Raw genomic sequence first — 24,902 nt, 5'->3', positions numbered from 1 at the left:
ATACTACACATAATATCGGTGTGATACATCTAATGGGGACCCGGTTGTGGAGAGCAAACTTCTAGTATCTATAAGCTTTCTTTCATCCGGGCTTAAATGAGAATAGTAAAACAAGTAAAATACATATGGCCTAGATCAAGAAGGCTTTTGAATATAAGACAGCGCCTGCAGCAAAGACACCAAGTCCGGATGTTCACGGGTATACAAGTTCGGCAGTAGATCACCATTCGATCTATAGACCTCTGCGCTCTGCGAATCGCTCACTGTTCAAAGTATCGAATATCGTGCCCGGGGCCGAGTTGTCCTTCCGCTGGCCGAATTGCGCGAGGTCGGGGCGAAGGGCTTCTTCCACCTCGGCGACAGAAGCATCCATAGCCTTACCAGCATCTGTTATAGAATCGATGGTTAGTACCTTGATCATTGAAGACGTCGCCTAGGCGAAAAAGAAAGGAAGAAAAGTGTAACCATACCGAGACTATCATGTTCCCAGATATTTGCCTTCATACCGACTCCATAAAACGCGTGCTTCCGGAGGAATGCAAGCCACGCCTGCACCGCTTGTGGGTTTCCATCCTTGATCTGAACAAGTCGACGGAGAGTGATTCGTTCGAAGTTCTCCTGGCTCTTCTTGTGCACGAAGTTGCTTCGGGGTACGGTCCAGCGTTCAACGATGCGAGGGAGAGGCACAGGCCCAGAAACGGGGAGGTTGAGGTAGTAAGCGGCACGGATGGCGAAGTCCGCGAAGAACTCCACGTTACGGACGCTGTATGATCGCAATTGAAGGTCGCAGACTGGGAGGCCGTACTCTGCCTTTCTCCGCAAAGGACGTAGGTATATGGCTTGCACGCTTCGGGGGAGTCGGTTCTCCTCACCGAATACTCCTAACCGTTCAGACCTAACCAAACTGTGAGCAGTGATCTTTGATATGTTTTGACATTGAGCCAATCGCCTCGGATACTAACCATTCCTTAACGCTAGGCTTGGTGATCTTCTCGGCTTCGGTCGATCTGAATTGTCTTAATCAGCAACAAACTCAACTCATACTGATTTGAAGAGTATCTCACGCTACTGGGGCAGTCGATGCAGGGGCGGTAGCGGCGGGTGTAGCGGCGGGAGTTGCGGTGGGCGTAGCGACAGGAGTAGGGGCCACAGGGGCAGCTTCTGCAGGAGCAACTGGTGTAGGTGTCGGTGTCGGGTCTTGGACGGGCTTCTTCTCTTGCGCCGGCGGAGTTGGCTGGGTTGGGGTTGATAGAGAGCGGAATGGCACAGGCACCTTCCCAAGGAGCTGTTAGCGCCAATTATGAGTCAAACAAAATGAAGAACATACCCTGAGGTGCTTGCTCACTCCAATTAAGGAGCGCGATGTGTATGAGAACATTGTTAATCGTGATTTTGGGGAAGATTCGTTGTTGTTAGCGGATGGGTTTTTTCGGGGAGCGAGTTCAGGGCGGTGAGTGGGGAACTGGATATAGAGAAAGCGACTGAACTACAATGTGTGTACGGAGTACAGTGAGTGATATCTACCATATGGTTATTATATTATTATCCCATTGATATAAATGATAAGGGCAACTAGATCAGTTGTCAGGGGTTGATAATTGATCCTATATGATTAAATCTCCGAATGTGCAACCGATGCCCTATGTTACCGTCCATATAGATGTGCTCCCTCATAGGTGATCAGCTCTCTTACTCCAGGCTTTTAGATGGGGTATTCTATCCAATAAGTTATTAGACATTCCCAAGTGGTTATCCTGCTTATCTTGAAAGTTTTCTATTATGAATCGGCTCGTTGCACCCCCGCCAAACTAGCGACCTAGGCAATGGAACCATGTGACTCCGCACTTGGAAACATCGCTTTTTCGCTCAATACTACTTTCCACTTAACATATTCTATTTTCTTTCAAGTATATACGACCAGTCTGACTTCTGCAAAAATGACAAAGACAGAGCTGTCTTCGTTCGAGCGGGCCAACGAAGCGGTTTCTTATCTCAGAGCTAAGTTGCCAGAGAGCCTGCAAAAGCCTCACGTCGCAATTGTATGCGGTTCAGGACTAGGCGGGCTTGCAGATACTATTCACTCCGAGTCACGGATTGAATTTGACTATGCATCCATTCCTCACTTCCCTCGCTCAACAGGTTGGTCATCTTTTTCGGTCTCAGGAAAGCAGAGGTTCTAACATTCCACAGTCGTTGGACATGCTGGAAAGCTGGTTTTTGGTCTTCTTGGCCAGAAAATCCCTGCGGTATTGATGGTTGGCCGTGCTCAGTCAGCTTAAGCCCTCTCTCTGTTTGCAATATCACAGCTGACCTTGGCTTAGTTACTACGAGGGGCACTCGATTGATCAAGTGTCATTCCCAATTCGAGTGTTCAAGCAGTTGCAAGTGAATACGGTTGTCTGTAAGTTCTACATGATTATGATGATAAATGATACAGAGCGGCAAGAATTAATGATATTCGGTAGTGACCAATGCGGCAGGAGGTTTAAATTCTGATTATTCTGTGGGGGATATCGTTCTATTGAATGATGTAAGAGAAATCCTCATCAAAGCTATGCTATCGAGTGGAGTTAATCTGACACCGCGATACAGCATCTCTTCCTCGCAGGTCTGGCAGGAACTCATCCATTGAGGGGAGCTAATGAAGACGAATTTGGAGTGCGATTCCCACCCCTGTCTGACGCCTATGACCTTGAGCTCCGTCGCCATGTGCATCAGTCATGGAAGAAAGTCATATCCCCGGAAAGCAAGAGAAAGCTGCACGAGGGTGTATATGCATTCTGCGGAGGTCCCACGTAAGTCATCTCACACTAATCTCCTTTGAGTTCGATTCTGATAGCACCAAGCTATGAAACAAGAGCCGAAAGCCGGATGCTTCGAATGCTTGGTGCCGATGTGGTTGGTATGTCCACAGTACCGGAGATTGTCACTGCCAGACATTGTGGCCTGCGAGTGCTTGCCTTCAGTTTGGTCACTAACAAAGCCGTGTTGTCTCCTGTGCCTCGAGGAGATGATGATTTGCTCCAGAATAAAGCAGCAGGCGAACTGAGCGCGCTTCTAGAAGAGGGTATGGCAGGACACGAGGAGGTCCTTGAAGCCGGCCGCGCGGCAGCCATTGACATGCAGGTGAGACCATTACACCAATCCTTTTGAAGACAATGATATTGACATCGATCCAGAAACTGGTTGTCGAAACCCTTGTGGATGTCTTTGATCAAGTTTAAGACTGGGCTTGGTGCAGATGCATATGATGATCTCAGATCGTGACAATCTGGGTCCGGCATATTAAGATCCGAGCAGCGATTTGGCTGAGGTGTCGGCCATAGCCAATGTGGGTTGGTTGCCATTCCTGGCATAGCTTGACGAAAGTATAGACCGAAATCTCACTTGTTCTTCCGGGTTCTCTTTGCCTGCAGCTCCTTGTAGAATGACTTCTTTCCACTTGTCTTTTTGGCTTGAATTTCCCTGTATTTGGACTGGAAGCGCTTGGTGCCACGCTCCAGTGCCAAGGTTTCCTCGACGAAGTTCTTCTTGCGGTCCTTCTTGGTGATACGATTGCTGAAGAACTCAGTAGGACCCTCAATGATGGTTCCGACCTGGCAGAAATCTGGCGGTTTGGCCTTGCCATTTTCCTTCTTGTAATGACGCTTGGGATCAAGCACAGAGCGCATCCGGATGAGCTGCAGATCTCTCTTAAGCTCGGTGGTCATTTCTGTCTTCGGGAGGTTGAACCACTCGGGTCCAGCAGTAGGCTTGTCCTATCAAAGGTGAGGATTGTTAGCAATTGGCCATAAATATCGCACACCGAGAAAAGATAGTAATTGTGATGAATGCTCAGAGTAACTATGAATATAAAAGGCTCTCACTGGTGCAGCACAGCCCAAAACGGACTGCTTACGCCGCATCAAGCGCTTCGCGTTGGGAATATTTTCCTCATAGCAAAAAAAAAAAGAAATGGAAACAGAGGGGGCAATTGGGTGACTCACTGTATTTGGTTTCTTGATCTCAACCGTGCGGAGAGAGTTGGCCAACTCCTTCTGCTTTTTATCGGCGATCTTTGCGGCATCGACAGTAGCAACATCATCTCCCTGGCGAATGTACGTTTCCAACGAGGACCCAGGTGTCAACTTCGGGATCCTAGATTAGGTTAGCCTATATCCCAGCTTATTGAGCTGGAAAAAGGTTTCCATACCTGAGAGATGCGAGATCATCAGTCTGGGTGCTCAGCGTATTGGGACCTTTCAGTCGAGCCTCTGCCTCGAGAAGCAACTGCTGGATCTGATCATCAGTCAGGTCTTCCTGAACATCCTTTACACATGTTGAGTCAGCCATCCCTGGTGAATAGGGAGGGTAGCAAAAGCTCAAGAAGTTGTAAGGTGAGTGGAGAGAATTTATATTTTTCGTAGCTTTGCTTGCTCCTTCCCGGGGCCGGAAAAACGTTTATGAGAAATTTCTGCTTAGTGCGAGTGGAGTGATATCATGTGACTGAAGGTACTTCTGCTTTTGTACTCGGTACTATCAAAATACCTGTTTACTCGTGATATAGGAAGTACTAGTACTTATTTGTCAAGTACCACCCGAATGATACAGCCATGTATTGAAAGTTGAAGGCCCCAAGGGATTCACCTATCAGAGGTATTTGTTCTAAATATTCCCAGATTATAGATACAAATGCACATTTCTATCATTGCAATAGAATAATACAATGCTTTACAACCCTCTTCTATTATTTTAAATTAGACCTAATTAAATGCAAGAGAATTCATCTTACCATCTTAGAGATAACCCCCTATATCACATCCATACATTGTATAGGTATTATACAACATCGACCTCGGAGGGGTGTGGCTCCGGGGAACTTCAGACAGCTGAACACCTCTAGCTTGGCACCCAACGCGCCTTAACCTGGAACACAACAAGTTTCCCATAGTCTCTGATTGTGACACTCATCTGATTACAGCTTTTATACTGCCTTCATTTGTTCTTTGTTCTCATATCCTCAACTCCGCCTCACTGCATCCCACACCACGTCGCGTCGCATCCTCGTCCCTCAAAAGCACCATCTATCCGACACACTCCCCCAGAGGCCCAGATAGCTCAAAAGCAAAGCAAGCATGGAGCAATCCCCTCAAGGCACAGCGCAACAAGGCAGACAACAGCCGCAGCCAATCTATGATGTTAGAAATGGAGGTCATTATGGTAAGCGCCAAGTTTATCATTGCGCTGAAGCTATGCGCGGGGACTACGCACCGAGGTCGCATTAAAGTGCTACTCCAGGCTTCATTGCTACACCTCGGCTACATAATCGATTGAAATGGAAACTGACAACGGCCATTCTCTATAGGTGCTAGCGCAGCGGTATGTCCATCGCGGTGAGACACGCGAGCCTTACCCTCACTCTATGATGATCGCGCGAAATATCTTGGGTAGCAACTAATCAAATTTGGGTAAAATAGCTCTCTGCACAAGGTTATGCGCCAGTTGCCGAGTTGTACACCGGTACCTGGGCCAATGTAAGCTTCTGGAATGACCAGACACATATCGAGCTCCAATACTCACTAGAACCAGGTAAACCAAGGCCTTCAAGGAACCGCGCGTGATATCTTAACTACCTACTGGCAACATGTTATCAACCACCTGGAGTCGGACAACCACGATTACAAAATCCACCAGTTGCCATTGGCCCGTATCAAGAAGGTGATGAAGGCGGACCCGGAAGTCAAGATGATATCCGCAGAAGCGCCCATCTTGTTCGCCAAGGGTTGTGATATTTTCATCACCGAGCTGACTATGCGCGCCTGGATCCACGCCGAGGATAACAAACGTCGCACACTCCAGCGATCCGACATCGCCGCCGCTCTATCCAAATCAGACATGTTCGACTTCCTGATTGATATAGTTCCCCGCGAAGAGGCAACCTCTCATGCCAAGCGGACGAGTCAGGCTGCTGGTGCCGCCCCAGGTCCTTCTGCTGCTCCTGGCCAGATGCCTCCTGCCCCGCATGGAGTTCAACCACACCAGCACATGGGCCCTGCCGACTACGCCTCCCTTGGCCAGCACGGTATGCCTCAAGAGCAGGAATACCGCCCGCAACCTGCTATGTATCCCGGAGCCGTTCAATCAGACCCAAATGCGGCATATGGTCAGCCTCAATCCCAAATGTTCGAGGGGATGTACGCCTACCCGCATCTCCCTCCCCAGCAGGTACGTCGCTGTCATATTTCTCATCTTTAGAAGACAAGCTAATTTTGGTCAAGTGAACGTGTCATTAGGACATGGTCCGGTCCGGCATTTTAATTTAGTTGATGCGTGTTTCAAGGCGAATTTTGGTCTGTTTTCTTTTTATTCCTTACTTATTTGATTCCTTTGTTGTTTTATTTCCCCCAAGGCAAGGACAATGCTGTAGTGGTGATGAAGTGACTCCCGATCTTTCTGATCTTTCGAGATTCTTTTATGTGCAGGATGAGTGCAAGTTTGATCCTGGTCAGAAAAAAAGGAAATCACATGTGGCATTCTGATGGTTGTGTGGTTTACTTTGTTGATTGTTAGCAGTGTCATGTATATTCCTACATCTCTTGTAGGTCTGGGAGTAAGCCTAGGTTACAATCTGAGAAACAGAAGACATTCTCAATGGTCTGAAGTCGTTTCATATGGCTTTTTTTTTACCAGTTCTAGTGTAAAACTACTTTAGCTTAGAGGGAGCGTTTGCGGGCTTATTGCCCTACTACTGCTGATTGGAAGTAGCGCTTGTGTCGTAGAGTAAGTTGTTGCAAGAATAATTGGGGTGAATATTCTGTAGCGAGAGGTTGATTCTCAGAAATAACCAAGTTCGAAAAGGTGCTGATTAGTACGGACTCAGACCACTTGGCGTCAGTGTGGCGAAGGCTATTAAGCTACTAATAAGTACCGGGATTATAGCTAACGGTCGTAGGGAAGAATTGCCGGGTCAACGCTAAACCAAAATATATATTTAGCTACACGCCTTAATGAATTCAGCATAGGCGGCGCACCACTTAAAAACGAATAATTACGGAGTAGTGGCACCATCAGGTGTATTGGACTTAGTGTGACACATCTATATAATTTCTCGAAGCTAGTGTAAGTGTGAATTAAGAAAGCCTTATAAAGTCTCCAGTACGCGGCGAGCGCGTGGTGTCGATATAAGGTTGAAGAGATGCGTGGACGGTAGCTAGAAGATACGAGGGAAGAAGGTGGTGAAACTTGCGATTTCACTCGATGATTGAGGGGTTCCTAGGAGCTGGCTAAGCTTACTTGCCAGTAATGATCGCGTATATCGAGAGACCGCACTTGAGTGCGGTGGACTACGAGGCGAAGGCCTGCAAGTGACTTTTCGCCTGTCTGTAGTTGGTGTCGACAGAAGTTTACTTCCTGCTAAGGAGGTTAGCGAGCTTCTCGCTGTTGAACTATGAGATGAATAATAATTAGATAGATATACCTAGATAGGAAGGGACAAGCGAAGTGTGGTGACCAACCTTGCCGTCAAAGCACCTACCTACCTCTAAAGATGAATAAGCTCCATCAACTTCCAAGGTTCCAACGTTGGGCTCGGAGAGCTTGGAATCAAGCTTGATATTGGAACATATTCTTTTGATTGTTCGATTTGATATGTGAGCGGTGAGTCAATTGGTGACAAATAATGATGAGTGATTCGGGATGGAGACAAAAAAAAGAGGAGAAAGGTCAAGAGCCAGAAAGTTGACAAACATCTCTGAAAAGAGCAAGCGCGAGACCTGTCGCGCAGACCGCTTGAGCATCTTCGATTTTTGTTCGTTCAGACGACAATACTTCGCACCATTTATAAATCCACGCAGATTCAGATGATTGAAGAGTTGAAAATGTTAAGTGTTAGGAGAGCTGCAAATTGTGATTTCTGATAGATACTTTATCGTTGTAATTAAACATTGCATTACACATAACACACTCATAGATCTATCCAGTTTTCTTGAAGCGTGATGAAAGAGTCGCAAACTTGTCCGCTTTCGTGGGGGCTTGAACATTGCGTGTGAGCCTATTCATAACTAGTTAGCGGGTAGTTCACGGCAATGAAATGCAGATTTCAAACTGTACTTTTCAAGCAAAATGGGCCCTTGCATGGCATCAACGCGTCCATACTTCTTGTTCCTTGTGGAAATGTCGTAAAACTCATCTGCGCTGTCTGCTTGCATCAACTGCACAGTTTGTTGTAACTCGTCGAGGTTCTCACGAAGAATTGGGACATTTAGGCTATCCACAAACTCAGCGAGGTATTCAACATCTTTTGCTAATGCTGCCACTCCATTGGGATTGATTTTCTTCACATCTGGGGACAATGGTTGCGCCTGTATTGTGGTTAGAAAATCTACACTTCAACGGATTGGGGTCCATAGAAAACCCACCAGAATCATGTTAGCAGCATGGCTAAGGGCGTCAAAGTAGATGAGCTCTTTGATTTCCGTTGGCAGACCCAACAATGTGGAGTTCATGATATTAGACAGAAATCGAGTCAAGGTTTGCATGTAATTGCTCGGCTCTGTGGGAGGTGTAGGGGACATCCACTCGTACTCTGCTGTCTCGATAAGGTCATCAATTTTGGAATTGACTACCTCGAAGATACGCTTCTCAGCTGCCTTCTTGTTGCTTTTGAACTTTTCAGTAGCCCTCAATGCGATTGAAATGCCAGTGGAGTTCTGTGATCGCGCTGCTGCCAATAAGAGTTCCAGCTCGCGGCAAGCTAGCTCGAAGTGTTCTAAGTTAATCAAAATCTGAACGATTTGACCTAGATATTGCGAGGAAAGACGCTCCACTAAAATGTCGCAGACTTTTTGTGAAAGGAGGTCATCCAGATCCTGCTAGATTAGTTGTCGAGTCATGGGTATTGAGTATGTTGTTTTGGACTCACATTCTTCAGTGTCTCATCAATCACATTTGTGTTGGCGAAGCCATCATTTGCGAAGAAATAGAACTGATTCAGGAAATTCTGGATATCAATGCAACACAGTGGATACATTCGGGAGAATGGTAATATGCATGGGAATCTAAGCCGAGCCAATGATCAGTTGGGTCTGAATAAAGACCAACAGGCCTATGCTGATTCACAACTTACGCTTGTTCCTCACGAGGTTGTTCAGGGCTGTACCAGCTGACGTTGAGAACCTTGTCATACTCCTCTTCGGTCTGTATGGGCATGGGCATATAATCATCCGTTGATACAATCTGGCAGTGTCAGTATTCGGAATAGATTGGTAGAGAGAAACAGCCGTACCTCTTGGAAATCGTCACTGAATCTCTTCTTCAGAAGTTCGGCATATTTGCCAAAGAGTGTCAACAAGAATTCATCAAAGACTCGCACGGGGAAGTTCCACGTCTGTTGTATGGATATTAGCTATTTGAGCGCGAGATAATAGAGATGAGCCTACTTACATTCATTGTCTGCATGAATAAACCAATCAGATTCTTGATGCTAAGAATGCTTTCAGCGTTGTCGACTTCATGAAGCGCTTTCGATATCAACAATACAGCCCCTTGGCACATCGAATCCCACAGCTCGTCAATCTATTTAGAGGAATGAGTCAGATCATCCAAGGGAAAGGGGGATATGGTTTCTTACATCGACGGATGATCTAAGATCCGGGGCTCTTTTCATTGTGGCCCGTTCAACAATAGCAAATCCAGCCATCTCTTCCAAGAGATTGTGTAGACTAGAACCATCTTCATCAACAAGTGTGATAGAAGACGGAAGCAAGAGCTCTTTCTGTTTTCGGCGGGTGGTTGCGTATTCAATCCGGAATTTATCCATATGTCCCAAAGATTGATGGATATGCAAGCATTCGAACAGTGGTGTAAAGTCAACCTGAAGATCTTCATTCTGGAGCAGGTCATATTCCTCGTCTTCATCGGCCACCAATTCGATCGCGGAGTTCAAATTGAAATGCTCTAGATAAGGATTTTTTGCCGCGCGTTGCTTTTGTCTTGTTTTCCGCTGGTCTGTGTGGAAGAGCGCAATTTCCCCGAGGTATTGAGACATTTCTCGGATACGGTAAAGCCAGGTATTGAGATCTGACATTACTGCTTCCGCGATAGCTCTCTGTGTTGCTGGAACTGAGCGTTGTATCATGACTGCAATTTTGTATTGCGTCACCCCCTTCAGATGGACATTTTGCAATTCCTCCAGCGCCCGCAAGGCTGCGTAGTGGTTCTTCTTTGCTAAGAGGTCATGGACTTGGTTTGCTAGACGCAGCACCTCTAAGCAATCTTGAATAGCGCGACTGGTCTCGTCAATATTCTGCCGGTGGCCACGCGACTCCACCAGTGCTTTCTTCTGCTCGGCCAGGTGTTCGGTACTGGTTTGAATAGATTGATTCAAGTCCAGAATCTCTGCTGTCAAGCTCACTGTCCCTTCTCGAATCCGAAGAAGTGAATTGACAGATGAGACGAACTCCTGGTGGTTTGTATTGCATATGCTTTCGATCTCGGACTCCTTGTCGCCCGCGAACCGGGACAGTGACTGCAGGAGTTGTGGAGTGCGGTTTCCAACGCTGTAATCTCTGATTGAAGGAATGAGCTGATCCAGATAGTCTGTATCGGAGGGTGAAATGATAATCTAGGAACACGAGCGTCAGCTTATTGAGGTACATTCTTCAACGTGTAGGCTGGCTCACTTGGTTCAAGACGTGTGGCTCATTGAGCATTGGAGCCATGGGGGGCATAATGGGTCAAATTCATAGCAAGAGGAAAGCCCGATAGTCAATACTTCTCACTTGCTAAGCTTGCAATCTTATCCAGGGTAGATGATCTCAAGCTTATACCTACTCACAGCCATGTATGTATGTTGGTGAGGGTGTGCATGTGAATCGTGCATTCTGATTGGCTATTGAGTGTGTGAGTTGGCTTACCGCTTATAGGTAGCCCTTTTTCTGCCGACCCACCTGAGCACCCTTTTCCTCATCAAAATGTCCAATTACATTTGCTTTTTTAATGAATATACTAGACTTACCCTTTAATTAATTTATTTTTACTCTTCAAGATAGATTAAATACTACTAAGAGATATAACTTCTATTTTTCAAAACCTAATTGAATCAAGTTTTAGTATATAATCGAGGTTTTTCTTAAATACTCTCCTTTTACCGCTCTTCTTTCTGCCGGACGTCCACCTAAGAGTTGGCTGACCGCCTATAGGGAGCCCTTTTTGTACCAACCCATCATCCCCTTTTGCTTGTTAAAATATCGAATTATATTCAATTCACTCATAGGTGAATACAGTTGCAAGGGTTTGCTATTCATAATGGTGTTTAAACTGCCTTCGTGAGCTCTTGTAGTAACCGTGGCAAACCCACCAACACACTATGTATGTTGTTACCCGGTGTTGGTGCTCAGGCTTCACCGGATAACAAATTATCACCAGATAACTAGCAACCAACCTTCCACCCACCTGGGCAGGTTGGAAATCATACGGATTAGGTAATCGTGCCAAGCCCCAATACACCTTCACTGTAGTACTCCGTATTGGTGCGCTCCAGCCAACGATAATTTTCGGTGAACGATGGATATTCAAAATTAGGTATCTTTTGTATTCGCATACCATACAAAAGGTACAAGGGGTTGAAAAATCAAAAATTCTATTTTTTTCTCAACCCACGACATAGGTAGGGAAATTATAGATCTAGATAGTATATTTAGACCGATTTTAGCTAATTTGGTACTAACATTAACCAGAAATATTGGGTATAATACACTGAACATTTAAGTTCTACGGAGTACATACAATCTTTATAGTTATCTAGTGTTTGTTTAATGTGCTTCTCACACTTCTGCATTGTTTCGAATTAATCTTAGTGTTAGAACAGTCTAATCATAGTTATATTATATACCATTTAGCACTCTTATTTAATTTTTGACTAGTTCAAGGGTTGAGTAAAATGCAAGTTATGAATTTGAAACCCTTTGCACCTTTTGTATGGCACGGGTATACAAAAGATACATAAAGTTACAACCTCAATTTTCTTCACTCTCAAACTAGGTAGAAAGGATATATCAGGATATATATAGTATAATTGGTATCTGCCTCTGAGAATCATCAACATTTGAAGTGTTCCTAAAGTAAAAGAATGGGTTTGCTTTTACATACTGTATGTGGTGTATTTCAAAATGCTCTTCACACTTCTATATCATAAATTGGGAATCATTCTTAGTAGCAATTCGATTAAACAAGCTCCATGTTAAAATACTACTTGCTTATCTTTCCTTAGGCTCATTTGAAAGTTGAGAAAAATCGATGTTATATCCACAGTTATGTACTTCGTTAGTTGAAATCCACTATAATTATCGCCTGTGGGTATTTCTGCTGGCCATACCCATCTATTTTTCTATCTCAATGTTATAGCGCCACATTATCATTATACTAGTTATTATATATACTATGCCAGGGAGTACTAGATCAGGTTGGGTCGGTACCTGATTAGGTAGGGCGTAGTAAGGAGAGGGCCTATACTTCTTTTGTTAACCTTTACTTTTATTTATCACACTTCGTTGTATCGACTGTATTATCTCGGATATCTCTATGGAGTACAAAACCACACAAGCGAGTGGTCCATCCCAAAACACATAGTAGTTAATATAAAGTTTAACGATAACTCAATTTTACTAAACATGTTATCACTACCTATGTATGTAGCTAAGTATTATATCTTAGAATCAGAATGCACCTGGGATCATCGATGACCGGACCTGTAGTCACTCTCAAAATACAGGTATACATTATCAATATCTAATCTTGCTTTAGATTCATTGACAGCATCGTTGGAAGATGAGGAGACGATATTGTTTTGAATAAATATACTAGAATTTCCCTTTCATTTATTTGCATACTATGTACTTAGATAAAAGAGTATAATCATGTCTCTTTTTTATCCTACTTTTCTTTCTGCCGGACGTATACCTACCACATCGACTTATAGAGCGCTAGCCGTGCTCTATAGGAGCGTAGGTAATGGAGGACCTTATACATTCTTAGTGGTTGTGCAATGAACTGGCTCATTCTCTGACGTCTTTTTTTGGGATTATACTAAGCCCAACTGATATTTAAAACCAGATTTTCTAGTTCTGTATCTTTAATAGTGTATAGTATATCACTTTCTTTATAAGGTATTTGTATTTGGCTGCCTTTGAAAGGCTAATCCCAATATGTGTTAGCTTGATCACTAGCGTAAAACTTGGCCAACATCAGATGTATACAGCATATGTACGCGTACAATCCAACACCCTGAGAACACATCTTTCTCCTTTCTACTGATTAACTCCTTCCTTTCATTCCCCATCTCGCTTTCTACATGCTCAAATTGCATTTATTCTTTGGCAGCTTTCTATCCCAACTTCCCCTTGTAACAGCTGAAAACTTGTAAGAACAGTATGGCTGGAAGAATACTACTGCCCAGGTTTTACTGTGATGCTCTAAAGATGTGCATTGGGGTCCAAAGACTCATGTGAGGTCTCTACATACCTACATAAGATGTCTAAGGTCTACTTCATAGTCTTTAATCGTGAATGAGAACTATACCTTGGCCCTTTTCTACCGTAATATGGCGGATATGTACCCAAAGCTAGCCATTCCACGCTGCTCAGTCTGATAATAGATACGGGTCAGCATAAGCTTCTTCCTCTGCCGGATTGTTAGCGCAGCGCTCAATCTTTTTGTCGGGGTGGCTCGTTTGTAGGCTTAGTCGCCATGAAATCCGGGGCTGTATAGATCGATGTATAAGAGGGCCCATTTCCCCATCGCCAACGCTTCTTTTTCTTCTTTTCCCCCTCCCTCTTGATCCGAAAAAGTCACTACTCACTCTCCATCCATCATCTCTTTGAGTGCTACAATTTCCGCCGCTTCGTTATGGAACGCGATCTGATAGCTCGTATGTCGGCTTCCAAGGTTGTCTTTTGCACACAGTCTTTTGCTCACAATCCTGTTACTTAGAATCCAACATGGACAAACCTCCTTCGACCCGCGGATCGCCCTCAGAGCAGCTCGCAGCTTTCACCCCTATGGGATATGAGGCTTTTGCTCAACGAGCAAATCCTGTGTCATTTGCTGGGATGAAAACAATCCGTCCGACCGGGTAAGTACTTGTTGATACATAACCAAGTGAAAACAGCCCTAATACGTTTACGCGTAACAGTGACCCATTTGCTGGTTTATCTATGGAACCGCGGTCGGGCCCTAGCCTTCCTGTGTCCCAGATAACTGCTGCAAACCCCACTTCTGGCTACGCGCGCCCAGCTCAGAAATTCGAACGGTCTGATAGCTCGACTCAATTGGCCGCGCCCGGGGCTCCTGGTCAGGCGAACACTCAGGCATTAACTAGTCAATTCCAGTACTCGTCTATCTCACCTCAGTCAGTTCATACAATTAACGCAGCTCAAGCTTCTGACACTTCGGCTAGCCAATTCAATCAGTCTTTTGCTTCCTCTCAACTACCTCTTGCAGAAGCTGGTTCTGGTGGAACGCGATACACGCCTTATTCCTCAACTCATACCAGGGCGCATGTGGGAGGATCTAATAACCCTCTCTCTGATGTTCAGCCAGGTATTGCTAACGCTCAGTACTCGCCATACCGTCAAGAAACTGGCTATGAATACAACCCAAACACGGGTTTGGTGTCTAGCTTGTTCGAAACAATTCACGATTCTGCAGCTGGAGGGACCAATGCTTCCCCTGGAAACATACAGAGGCTTGGAAACCCTGATAACAAAGCTGGTCGTGCCACTGAGATAACCGCTTCACAATCCCTCTCTGCTGGACCTCCTGAGGCTACTGGAAAGCATCGATCTTTTATGGCGCACTATGTCCCTTTCGACACTTCACACCGCTCAATTATTGCTATGTTCCCAGTAAGTTTGAATGCCAACCTGTTCCTATATTAAACCAAAGCTGACTTATCAAGATTACCGAATATCCTTCTCTTGAGGATGTTTGTCTCAAGCACCTGAGCACTAGGGGAATGGTCTCGTTTTCATTTGGCGATCTTCGAGATACCGTCGGTGCCATCAACAAAATTCGCCAAGTTCGTCCTGACTGGCAGATTGTTCCTACCACTTCCCAGGAAATCGCCAATTTCCACGGAGAAAATGGAACCAAAAGAGCCGCATTTGCCACTGTATCTCAAGATGGTGGATTCCTGCTTTCTGTGTACGCTATTCCAAGCCAGTGGACCATGCGACCCATGGAAGTCACTGTGAGAGAAGTTGTTGCTTCGCTTGGCACGCTGCGTACTTGCAAGATCATCGAGCAGGAAGCAGGCATGAGTCGATACTACGTTGAATATTTCAACGTGCGTCATGCAGTTTATGCTTTCTCTTGTCTCAACGGGTTCAAGTTCGATGTATTTTTTCTTTCTCCTCCTTTTTGCCTTTGTGTTCTTGGAAGTGCAATGCTAATATTGGTTTCATGCAGAGTCTTGAGTTCAACGTTAGGGAGGCATATGGTAGAGGGCCTGTCATCTCTCATAGTCGAAATTCTAGCTGTGTCTCTCCTCAGAGCCCTAGGACCCCACATCACCTTGTGTCCAAGGAGAACGAGGTTGAGGAAAACGTCAACGTCTCTCCAGCTTCTGATGATTCAGGCAAGTCGAGTGCAAATATTGTCCATCCCGACCGAATCTTGCAAGGATTGGATGTTCGCAGCACGGTAAGTTTTCCCCCATCTGCTGCAGGACAGATTTCTTACATATTGTCTCATTGCAGGTCATGATCCGCAACATTCCTAACAAGATTACCGTGGTATGATTATCTCTCATCTTTATATGAAAGCCATAAAGCCTAATTGTGATATCCAATAGAATGAGCTGAAAAGCATTATCGACGAGTCCAGCTATGGGAAGTATGACTTCCTCTATCTGCGCATGGGTAAGTGTTTCTCGATGATCTATTCACTTTTTCGGGCTAATCTAATATATATCTAGATTTCACGCATCATTGCAAGTAAGTTTTAATTGGTCATTGTTTGTTTTCGATGTTACTTACCCTTTGTCCTTCTAGCGTTGGTTACGCATTCGTGAACTTCGGTGATGTAAGTATTCCTGTTGTTTTCCTTTTTGCCTGATATTCCTTTTGTCCAATGTCCTTTTACTCAATTCCCTTCCATCCAACGTCTCTTTCATCTGATATTTTACTAACATGATCTACAGCCAATTGACATTCTCAACGTGAGTTATATCATGGGCCAGTGTGTGACATGTACTTACTAGATTCTTTTAGCTCATGCAAGCTATAGTCGGCAAGGCTTGGTATGCTCCTCTCCATCTTCCCTAGAAAAAGGGCACATTCGCTGACTCAAGACAATTACAGGCCCGACTGCATCTCCGATAAGCGAGCTGAAGTTTCTTATGCTAGTTCGTGTCCTATTCTTGATCGATAGGAATGATGTCTGACAAGTTTTAATAGCACTTCAAGGCAAGGAGGCTCTTGTGAGCAAGTTCAGGAACAGCCATGTTATGACCCGTCCTCATGCTGAACAACCCCGGGTAAGTTTAATCCTCTTCTTGTCCTATTCTGGTACCGATATTGACTGAATATAGCTCTTCTATCTTGAGGGCCCTCAAAGAGGCACCGAAGCTCCTTTCCCGAGCCCTAATGACGCCAGCAAGCTACGTCGTTCAGTTGCAAGCACTACTCAGCAAGGTAAGATATCGTGCCCTTTGGATTGTGGATCTACCCTAACCCTTTTATAGGCCTCTTCTCACCCCGAAGCCGACCTCCAACGACGCCTCGCACCGACCGCGCGCGTTCTCAATCGCAGCCCTGGAGTCAGACTCCCCGAGGTCGAGGTTCATTCCGCACTCCCCAGCATTCTGCTCGACGATCGGTCCATTATGGCCCTGGCGAGTTTTCTCCCATGCGACCGGAGGATCGTCAATTTATCTCACACCGAAATTAAGCTCTCCCTACATGGGTCAGCCGATGCTCTTCCAAGGCTCGAAATGCTCGCATCTACAGCCTTTCGCAACTTCTGAAAAGCCCCTTGGAAGCATCATATTCCATACATATGTATCATTGTTCTCCATGCCAACAAAAACAAAAACAAAAAAACAACCTCAAAAAAAAATCCATTCATTTCAACATCAAGAAGCTTCATGGACACAAGTTACCGCGCCGTCAACGCCGGTCTCTTCCTCTTCCTCACTGGACAACCATATTCGGTGGCCGCACCGAATTCGTTTCCTTCAATATGAGGTTGTCGATCCATATCTTGAAAAAAAGAATGAAAAAAGTTGAAAAGATGAAAAAAAGATGAAAAAAAAAACGATTCGATATCTTTCTAGGGCTGAGCTTGATCACCAATATCTCCAATATCCTCTTGATTTGGTTCCGATATTGCTTATCACAATGCTCACGCTTGCTCCGTGATTTACTTCAATCACAGGAAAACATCATTTGTTTCATTAATGTGCTCTGGAGCACAGAGCACATTGAATGGCCTCTTCGGTGTGAGCCTGCCCTTATTTCTGCTTTTTCGGCGTTTGCGGCGTTTTCGTGTTCTGCTTTTTCTATTTTTTTTTGCTGCATTTCAGCTTTTCAGCGTTTTCTTTTCTGTCTTTTCTGCTTTTTCGGCGTTTTCGGCGTTTTCTATTGCTATTTCTTTCTCGAAAATCTGGAAAATCCAAAAAAAAATTTGAGGAAGGAGGAGGTGGGAAGTTTGTTAGATTAATGTTATGAGTATTTTAAATCTCTTTGGAAGAGTAGAGAGTAGAATTAGAAGAGCGTGCAAGTATATATATGTAGTTCCGTACATCGTGTAGTAAAAGTACAACATCGGAAAAACCCACTTTTCATCTTTTCCATCTCACTACACAAAACATGGACACCAAGGAAATCCTAGCAGTCCACTCAACACTCCATCTGATCTTTCATCGCAACAAGAATCAGCATCGCCGAACAAAATGGTGGAAATGGCTATCCATTTTGAAGCGCGCCACCTTGGATCTCGCCCGATCGGGGGTCAAATCCCACCTAGCCACCTACATAATCCCAAGATGTTACATGTATGAAAGTGGTCCTATTGTTTTGCCGAACGACCTGGCTAATTGTTTCCCTAGCGCTTTCTCAACTGTCGTTGCCGATAATCAGTTTTCCACTCTTGGAATCGTGCTTCTAGCTGCGTTGGCCCGACTGTCCAAAATCACCGGGATCAGTCATCAGCTGAAGGTGCAACCTGTGGTAACCAAGTCTAAGACTACTCCTATTGTCGCAAAGGAAGATCTTGGGGAACGTATTCGTCGGGTTGACGATGCGCCACTCACCCGCCCAGTCAAGGTTTTACAGTCTGATGCCAAGGCCCCTTCCAAAGTCCCCTCAAAGGTCACCAAGGAGAAGAAGCCCACAGAAAACCTTACCGAGGACGGTGTCTCAAACATTACATTGAAAAAGAAAAAGAAGAAGAAGAACGCTATCGATGATTTGTTCAGCGGTTTATTTTGAATCTCAATACCCCTCTATGTACAGTGTTTTTTTGGTGGATTCCAAGGGATGTCCAGGCGTGTATTTCTATGCTGAAATTTTTTTATGAATAATGAGATCGAGATCGAGAGAAAATAACCTCGCCCAGTAAATTGACAGCAACATGATTAGCAGTGGCCCACGCCATACTGTAAAGATATTTGGGGGAGAAAACGGTCCAGATGAAAAGATGCGTCCGGAGTGCTGTACAGGCGGCCATGACAGAAACCAAGGACATGGCGACATGAAAGGTCAACAGTGCCGAGGGGTTTTGTTCTGCAGGATTCTTCGGTCGAAGACGATGGCTCTGTGAAGCCCACCAGATAGGTCCTGCCCAGTTGCTCGCGAAGGTGAGAATACCCACTAGCACCACACTGTAGCTGCCAATACCGTTGTACCCACTAGCAAGGTCCACAGAAGAGATTGCGTTGGAGCCGCCAAACGCGAAGAACGTCATATATTGGAATATCAAGGTTGTGATTGTCACTTCGATCCCTGTGAGGTTCATGGAAGAGAGAATGCCGGCCTGGATTCGGAAAATCAGGAATAGGGGGACATTAGTGGCACGGGACTGCGTCATTAAGAAGATGTGCAGAGCCTCATGGATTGTATCATGTGGTGCTAAATATGTTGGTCAGTAATGACTCCAAGCTCAAGAGGCGGTCTGGAGTAGGTGTGGGCTTACCTTGAGCAACTCTTGATTGTTTTCCGACAAAGAGCGCTAAGAGGACAACAACAGCAAGTCCATAGAACACAAGCCTGGCATGTAAAACCAATGATAGACTGTAGGGCCATTCCTTCATGATTTGCGAGATGAACGTTCCATCGAGGAGTTCGGGGGGATTCCGAGGTCACAAAGTGCAATTTGAATGTACAGGCCAACACGGCAGGGGCCAAGGCACCGAGCTTAAGCATCCCAGAGATTGGTATTCTCTTAAGAAGATGACGACCGGCATCCACATACGTGAGGATAAAAAGACACCAGAAGATTTCTGGATGGCTTGTAAAGAAGGTGCGAGCAATATCAGGCTCGGCTGCGAACTTCTGTCCCGTTTGGTTCCATCGCCGCAAGAGCCGCTGGGTGATTGCGAGCACAAGAATCATGCATTTGTTAGACCAAGATGCCAATGATCCAAAGCGTTTGCGTGAGACCGCGTTTGCAGATGATTGTGATTTGATATGCAGATAGACAATCCATCCCGAGCAGATCCAATACCAGAATTGTTGCTCTTCTTCCACATAACTACTCGCAAACATCATCATCCCACAGGTGATGACCATGAGCATCATAAACAGCCCGGAAGATCCGTGACGTGTGCATTCCTTGTATGTGGCCGGAAGTACAAGCAAGCCTGCAACCCCCGTGATCAAGAGGCCCAGAATGAGTCTGGAAACATCGTAGTTACTAGCAGTACGGCTCATGACCTCCTGTGCAATTCTTAAGAATTGCAACAAAGCGGGACCAGCTGTAGAGTACGAATTATCTCCTTCATCCCTATCAGAGAGGAGTTGCTGGACTCGAGCCCAAGCACATTCAGCTCCTCCAATACCAGATAGGGCTCCCGAAGTACATGATGTAATACTATCAGGGCCAAAAGTAGACCCAGGGAATGTAGTTGTCAATGTGTTCAGCAGCTGCTCAGCATTTTGATATAAGATTCGAAGCTTATCAGAACCTGTTTCCGGGTTAGTTCCGGGTGTATTTTGCTTTGCTTTGCTGTGGTTAGGGGCAGTGTGCTTACCTTGATCCCACATTTCTAAGAATTCTGGGATGAATACACCAAGACTGTTTAAAGGAATTGGGATACCAAGAAGCCCCGCCAATGTTGGAGCAATATCCGCTTGCTCAACAGTCTGATAGTACTGCATATCGCCTGACGGTTCCACGGGGCTTTCTCTTTTACCACCCAAGGCTTCGAACTTAGGTGACATGAAGAGCAGCGCGGGAGATGTTTCACCAGCAGAGGACCCGCCATGGTTTCCTGCCTCATTCATGCCATGGTCTCCACACAGCACAAAAAGTGTGGATTGGAGATGGTCTTGCTGCTGCATTGCGGTATAGATTTCAGTCACCACAGAGTCCATCTCATGCTGTTTTGGTATCATGAAGGGACTGAGAGGGTTAGAGATTAGAGAGCAGCTAAGAATGAGGCAGGGAACTGCATTTACCTTTTCGGACCAGCCTTATGTCCTATGTGATCCAGACCCAAGTAATGCATAATCAAAGCAGACCAGTCATCCTGGGCAAGCTCGTTGGGAACGTGTCGAGTCACATTATGATCTACTTCGGTGAAGTCCTGCGAGAAAAAGCTCAGTTTCAATACTAATACTGTGGATACAGAAATGACTAAAGTACAACTAACCGAAACGAAGAAGCTTGTAGTTCCATCAGCTCGGTCAAACATCCCCGGGAAGAGCTTGAGCCAGGTATCGTCCCCATACATCACAAGCCGTCCGCCAGTGGCCTTTATTTGCGCCAACCAGGTGTCCTGGTATGCAAGTGTTGATGAAGTATCTGATTCGGCAATGTTGAGAATAACATCTAGAAAAGATGGGACTGAACCAGTCGTGATGGCTTTTAGCCGAGGCATTGTAACAGTCGGAGAGCTCGCATAGGCCGTGAATGGCAATGCGGCACCGGACCGAATCAAGCTATTATCAAATTAGTCACTTATTTCGAACATAGAAATGTTTGATTTCGAAAGTGACACTCACCTCTGTGTAAACAAGAAACCCGAGTCGTTCGAATATACAAAGTCGCTATACATGACACCTTGTTAGTTACCGGTATAGCTCGGGGGTTGGATCATTCGAGTCATGCCTCCGTAATGCATCGACCACCATAAAGATAACTTTATCAAAAACCGCAGGCGCAGGCGCTGTGTCATTCTCGCCTGTTTCATCAAATGACGCTAATCCAGGGAGCAACGGTTTATAAGGGAAGAACCCTGAGGAGAAGGTAAGTATGCCCACAGGTATCAGCAAATTAGCAATGACCGTCGTCCAGCTGCGGAAGCCCGCCATTTTGCAAATTGATTGGCGTTAGCTCTAGCAGCACAACTTCTATGTAAAGAATCTCAAATCAAATGGACATGTCCAACTGTCCGGGGGATCCAAAAGGAGGCAGAATCGTGTTTATGATCGACGCGCAGCAACACACCGCCTTATCAAGTACCTTGTATATTGTAACCTTGGAATATTCAAATGTTGTATACCTACATTTACTTCATGGTTTGACACCTGTATTCATGCGCTAGAAGTCAACAGTGCTGGATGAACGCATAAATTAGCTAATTAAACTTCACTAGGGTTGCTTATCGGTGATTTTGAAGTTTAAGAGCAACCTATATTGGCTCCCCGCCACACTATGGTTACTATTTTCCCACCGAGCGAAATCCAAGTAATATCTCAAGCCTTTAATGAAAAGGTATGGTATATCAGACATAGACTATGAAACATATGTACGTGAATCGCAGGTGTAATCGTGGACTCCCAAACGCCTTTTTCTTCTCCGCCACAACATCTCGTCAATAATCCATCATTGCCCCTCACTCGAAACACATCTCACTTCCTCTTGGTACCCTTGTTGGCTGTAGTAGAAAGGCGCTTTTTGAAGACAATCGAGTTGCGAGGCTTTTGGTTGCGCTTGTGTACACGTGCCGGCTTCTTCTTGGACTTAAGTGTGTCGATATCCATCTCTGTGTTGGGTGGGTAAGCATTCTGTAGTTCCAACCCAAAAAGGTGCAATTCAAAAGTTGATTTGCCATAAACTAACCTTCACTGTCACCGGCCTTGGCCTTGGCTGCTGTAATATGAGGTGAGTCGTTATCCTTGAAAAATGATGGTAGTATACATACCAGCCTCGTCCTCTAGGTCTTTCTTTGATTGCGCAGGGGCTTCAGGCCGCGGCTGTGATGCAATCTCCTGTAGTTTGGCAGCGAGTCTCTCGGTTCTGGCATCGTTGAGTGGGCCAAAGAGGTTCTTGCGCAGATTGGCTCTGTTGCGCTTGGAAACGCTGGCTCGGACACTTTTCGCCATTGTATGAGGATATGATAGAAATGATAACAAATAAGGCAAATGGGGGTATCAAGACTTGAGTATATTGGGAAGAATGTTGAAACTGATGGTCGGTGGGAAATAAAATGGTCAAACTGATAACACAATCAACTTTTTTTTTTCCGATAGGCTCGTCTTATGTCATCCAGAGCCCGCACTTCCAAGGTTCACCTCCGAGAGTCGACTCGACACCCTTTATGACTGGGGTTTGTGGCCTTTCCCTCACAGTTTACTCCAGTCGAGAGATGTATCGATGCAGAGCCCTTACACTTGGCCTGGCTGAATTGGACCCTTGTCTTTCGAGGAACCCTGAACCAAGTCCATCTTGATTGCTTTCGCATTTCTCTTATCTGTGCAGCAGTCATGTCGACCAGCCTGGCGTCAGAGGTTGCAACGCTGACGGCCTTCATCAAACCCCTCACAAATCCACAGCTGAAAGATTTGCTGAGGTATGAGGGCCTTCCGGTATCCGGGTTGAAGGCAACCTTACAGTTCCGCATTATTCAACGTTCGTCACTTCTTCCCGACTCTTGTTATTACCTGTTCCTTCCATCCTCTACCTGTTTAACAATACTTTCTTCAACTCTCTGTTTCTATTTCAAAGCCCATTCCTGCAGAAATCTGTACATTGACTGACCACCGGAACAGGAATCCAATCCCTCGCAGAATCCGACCCTGTCAGTTTCGATGCTCTTGCCAGGCGCATCCGTGCCACTACTTTCCCAAACACTGTGCCATATCAATCACCCTCTCGACCACAATACCAGCCGTCGCCTGCCTCTCAATCTCCTGCACAGACTCGTCCTCCCCCGCTTGGGGTTTCCATGTCACCTCACTCATACTCTGGTCCGAGTGCTCCTCTCATGAAACCTCCTGCGGCGGCTCATATATCCCCAGGTCCTTTGATTTTCAAAGAAAGTCCGTTTTACACAATTCTGGAGCCTTTGACTGCAGTCGTGGAATGTAAAAGTATGTTAAGATGTGTTTTTGAAACTTGTTGAATATTCATGTCTAATTTAATCCAGTTCGCGAACAAACACGGGATAGTGTTGAAATGAAGGTCATGCTATCTCAGCAAAATGCTATTAGCTTACAAACTGACTCAAACCTTCGTGTGATGGTTTATTGCGCTGCTGATTCAGGCCTCACACAATACACCAAGTCAGACATCGCATTTCCACATCAGGTGGAGCTCAAAGTAAATCTCGATGAAGTCAAAGCCAATCTCAGAGGCTTAAAGAACAGGCCAGGAACTACACAACCTGCCGATGTAACCAACTGGATACGCAAAAAGCCCAATTACCCGAATAATATTGTCATGACTTACGCATTGACACAAAAGGTACGATGAATTCGTTCACTTTCTGCTTGGTAGAGCATCTGTTAAATTGATTGACTAACTCATTCTGCAGAAATTCTTTGCGCTAGCCAATCTCGTGAAGCAGCATCCGACTGAGGATCTTGTTTCACAGCTAAAGACACGGAAACTCATCTCGAAGGAGCAAGTCTTACGCGAAAGTAAGAAATCATCCTATCCTCTTAGCTTGTACTATGCTAATATATATCTCTAGTGCAAAATCGCGCAAATGACTCAGACATTGTTGCAACATCAAGTGTAATGTCACTTAAATGCCCTCTGTCAACCCTGCGCATCCAGGTGCCTTGTCGCTCTATCATTTGCACACACAATCAATGCTTCGATGCATCTTCATTCCTCGAATTGCAAAAACAAGCTCCAACTTGGACTTGCCCCGTGTGTTCCAAATCGACCAGCTTTGAGTCTCTGCAAGTTGACCAGTAAGTCCCACATTCCTCTCTTTGACATACCTGTTTCTTTTCCTGACTGATCGCATAGGTACGTTGATGACATCCTCCAGTCAACGTCACCGGACATCGATCAAGTCACCGTTGAGCCCGACGGTGTATGGTCAAGGCCCACTGATTCCGACGCGGCAAAATTGGGAGGGATGACTCCCACATCAGATGATGATGATGACGACGACTTGATCGAGATCAGCGAACCGGGGGTACCCGTTGTAAAACAGGAACCGGGACCCATGAACACCGCCCTGGAGCGAACACCTGCGCAGTCACAGTCGCAGTCACGAGAGGCATCAACCCCGTCCTCTGCGATGCGCATGTCCAGCAAAAAGCGACCTATTGCCCAGGTCATCGACCTTACTGAAAGCGGCGATGAGGATGAGTCTCCAGCTCCACCTCCTAAAAGGCCAGCTACAAGTCTGCCATCCCGAGCTTTTTCTCATCAAGACTACCATATCCCGCCTGCCAGCAGCCCTTTGAACGGCGGATCATACCCACCGTAAATATAGAATTTCATTCTATTCAAGCTTTCATCAAGCCGAC

The 24,902-nt window shown here is 45.5% G+C and overlaps 10 protein-coding genes across 10 annotated transcripts; 5 read left to right on the top strand and 5 right to left on the bottom strand.

Moving 5' to 3' along the window:
• Nucleotides 1-232: 232 nt before the first annotated feature.
• On the bottom strand, nt 233-1,378 carry N7479_002587 (mitochondrial 37S ribosomal protein uS10m; the record flags this gene model as incomplete). Its single annotated transcript, XM_057250284.1, has 5 exons — nt 233-387; nt 471-895; nt 963-1,007; nt 1,065-1,273; nt 1,328-1,378. The coding sequence occupies 5 exons, from the start codon at nt 1,376-1,378 to the stop codon at nt 233-235; spliced, it is 885 nt and encodes a 294-aa protein (XP_057114716.1).
• A 559-nt stretch (nt 1,379-1,937) lies between these two features.
• Nucleotides 1,938-3,224, top strand: N7479_002586 (purine-nucleoside phosphorylase; the record flags this gene model as incomplete). Its single annotated transcript, XM_057250283.1, has 7 exons — nt 1,938-2,139; nt 2,191-2,269; nt 2,322-2,401; nt 2,466-2,530; nt 2,593-2,795; nt 2,847-3,126; nt 3,180-3,224. 7 exons carry the CDS (start codon nt 1,938-1,940, stop codon nt 3,222-3,224), a joined length of 954 nt encoding a protein of 317 aa, XP_057114715.1.
• A 159-nt stretch (nt 3,225-3,383) lies between these two features.
• Nucleotides 3,384-4,332, bottom strand: N7479_002585 (Fcf2 domain-containing protein; the record flags this gene model as incomplete). The annotated part of the gene is made up of 3 exons (XM_057250282.1): nt 3,384-3,758; nt 3,987-4,137; nt 4,193-4,332. 3 exons carry the CDS (start codon nt 4,330-4,332, stop codon nt 3,384-3,386), a joined length of 666 nt encoding a protein of 221 aa, XP_057114714.1.
• A 782-nt stretch (nt 4,333-5,114) lies between these two features.
• hapE (CCAAT-binding factor complex subunit HapE) lies at nt 5,115-6,302 on the top strand (the record flags this gene model as incomplete). Its single annotated transcript, XM_057250281.1, has 5 exons — nt 5,115-5,199; nt 5,345-5,358; nt 5,457-5,513; nt 5,563-6,204; nt 6,273-6,302. The coding sequence occupies 5 exons, from the start codon at nt 5,115-5,117 to the stop codon at nt 6,300-6,302; spliced, it is 828 nt and encodes a 275-aa protein (XP_057114713.1).
• A 1,648-nt stretch (nt 6,303-7,950) lies between these two features.
• N7479_002583 (Rab GTPase-binding exocyst subunit SEC15) lies at nt 7,951-10,706 on the bottom strand (the record flags this gene model as incomplete). Its single annotated transcript, XM_057250280.1, has 9 exons — nt 7,951-8,029; nt 8,089-8,339; nt 8,397-8,846; nt 8,900-9,035; nt 9,104-9,213; nt 9,263-9,364; nt 9,421-9,552; nt 9,608-10,600; nt 10,659-10,706. 9 exons carry the CDS (start codon nt 10,704-10,706, stop codon nt 7,951-7,953), a joined length of 2,301 nt encoding a protein of 766 aa, XP_057114712.1.
• Nucleotides 10,707-13,973: 3,267 nt separating this feature from the next.
• N7479_002582 (putative meiosis protein MEI2) lies at nt 13,974-16,923 on the top strand (the record flags this gene model as incomplete). Its single annotated transcript, XM_057250279.1, has 14 exons — nt 13,974-14,107; nt 14,168-14,879; nt 14,933-15,370; nt 15,442-15,675; nt 15,732-15,767; nt 15,827-15,893; nt 15,950-15,968; nt 16,026-16,056; nt 16,175-16,192; nt 16,245-16,273; nt 16,335-16,378; nt 16,431-16,510; nt 16,565-16,667; nt 16,718-16,923. The coding sequence occupies 14 exons, from the start codon at nt 13,974-13,976 to the stop codon at nt 16,921-16,923; spliced, it is 2,151 nt and encodes a 716-aa protein (XP_057114711.1).
• Nucleotides 16,924-17,843: 920 nt separating this feature from the next.
• N7479_002581 (uncharacterized protein) lies at nt 17,844-18,464 on the top strand (the record flags this gene model as incomplete). The annotated part of the gene is made up of 1 exon (XM_057250278.1): nt 17,844-18,464. One exon carries the CDS (start codon nt 17,844-17,846, stop codon nt 18,462-18,464), a length of 621 nt encoding a protein of 206 aa, XP_057114710.1.
• An 82-nt stretch (nt 18,465-18,546) lies between these two features.
• Nucleotides 18,547-21,506, bottom strand: las21 (mannose-ethanolamine phosphotransferase LAS21; the record flags this gene model as incomplete). The annotated part of the gene is given in 7 exon segments (XM_057250277.1): nt 18,547-19,103; nt 19,168-19,265; nt 19,366-20,595; nt 20,652-20,779; nt 20,846-21,134; nt 21,154-21,242; nt 21,321-21,506. 7 exon segments carry the CDS (start codon nt 21,504-21,506, stop codon nt 18,547-18,549), a joined length of 2,577 nt encoding a protein of 858 aa, XP_057114709.1.
• Nucleotides 21,507-22,046: 540 nt separating this feature from the next.
• N7479_002579 (DUF2423 domain-containing protein) lies at nt 22,047-22,520 on the bottom strand (the record flags this gene model as incomplete). The annotated part of the gene is made up of 3 exons (XM_057250276.1): nt 22,047-22,180; nt 22,258-22,287; nt 22,340-22,520. The coding sequence occupies 3 exons, from the start codon at nt 22,518-22,520 to the stop codon at nt 22,047-22,049; spliced, it is 345 nt and encodes a 114-aa protein (XP_057114708.1).
• Nucleotides 22,521-22,901: 381 nt separating this feature from the next.
• On the top strand, nt 22,902-24,862 carry N7479_002578 (transcriptional regulator family: Zinc finger MIZ-type; the record flags this gene model as incomplete). The annotated part of the gene is made up of 6 exons (XM_057250275.1): nt 22,902-23,046; nt 23,187-23,507; nt 23,564-23,880; nt 23,951-24,056; nt 24,110-24,335; nt 24,394-24,862. The coding sequence occupies 6 exons, from the start codon at nt 22,902-22,904 to the stop codon at nt 24,860-24,862; spliced, it is 1,584 nt and encodes a 527-aa protein (XP_057114707.1).
• Nucleotides 24,863-24,902: the final 40 nt, after the last annotated feature.

This window comes from Penicillium vulpinum (assembly GCF_028829585.1).
Source record: "Penicillium vulpinum strain IBT 29486 chromosome Unknown utg000001l_segment0_segment0, whole genome shotgun sequence".
Classification (NCBI taxonomy): Eukaryota; Fungi; Ascomycota; class Eurotiomycetes; order Eurotiales; family Aspergillaceae; genus Penicillium; species Penicillium vulpinum.
The sequence above is the reverse complement of the archived record's forward strand: the minus strand, read 5'-3'. Positions and strand labels throughout refer to the sequence as shown.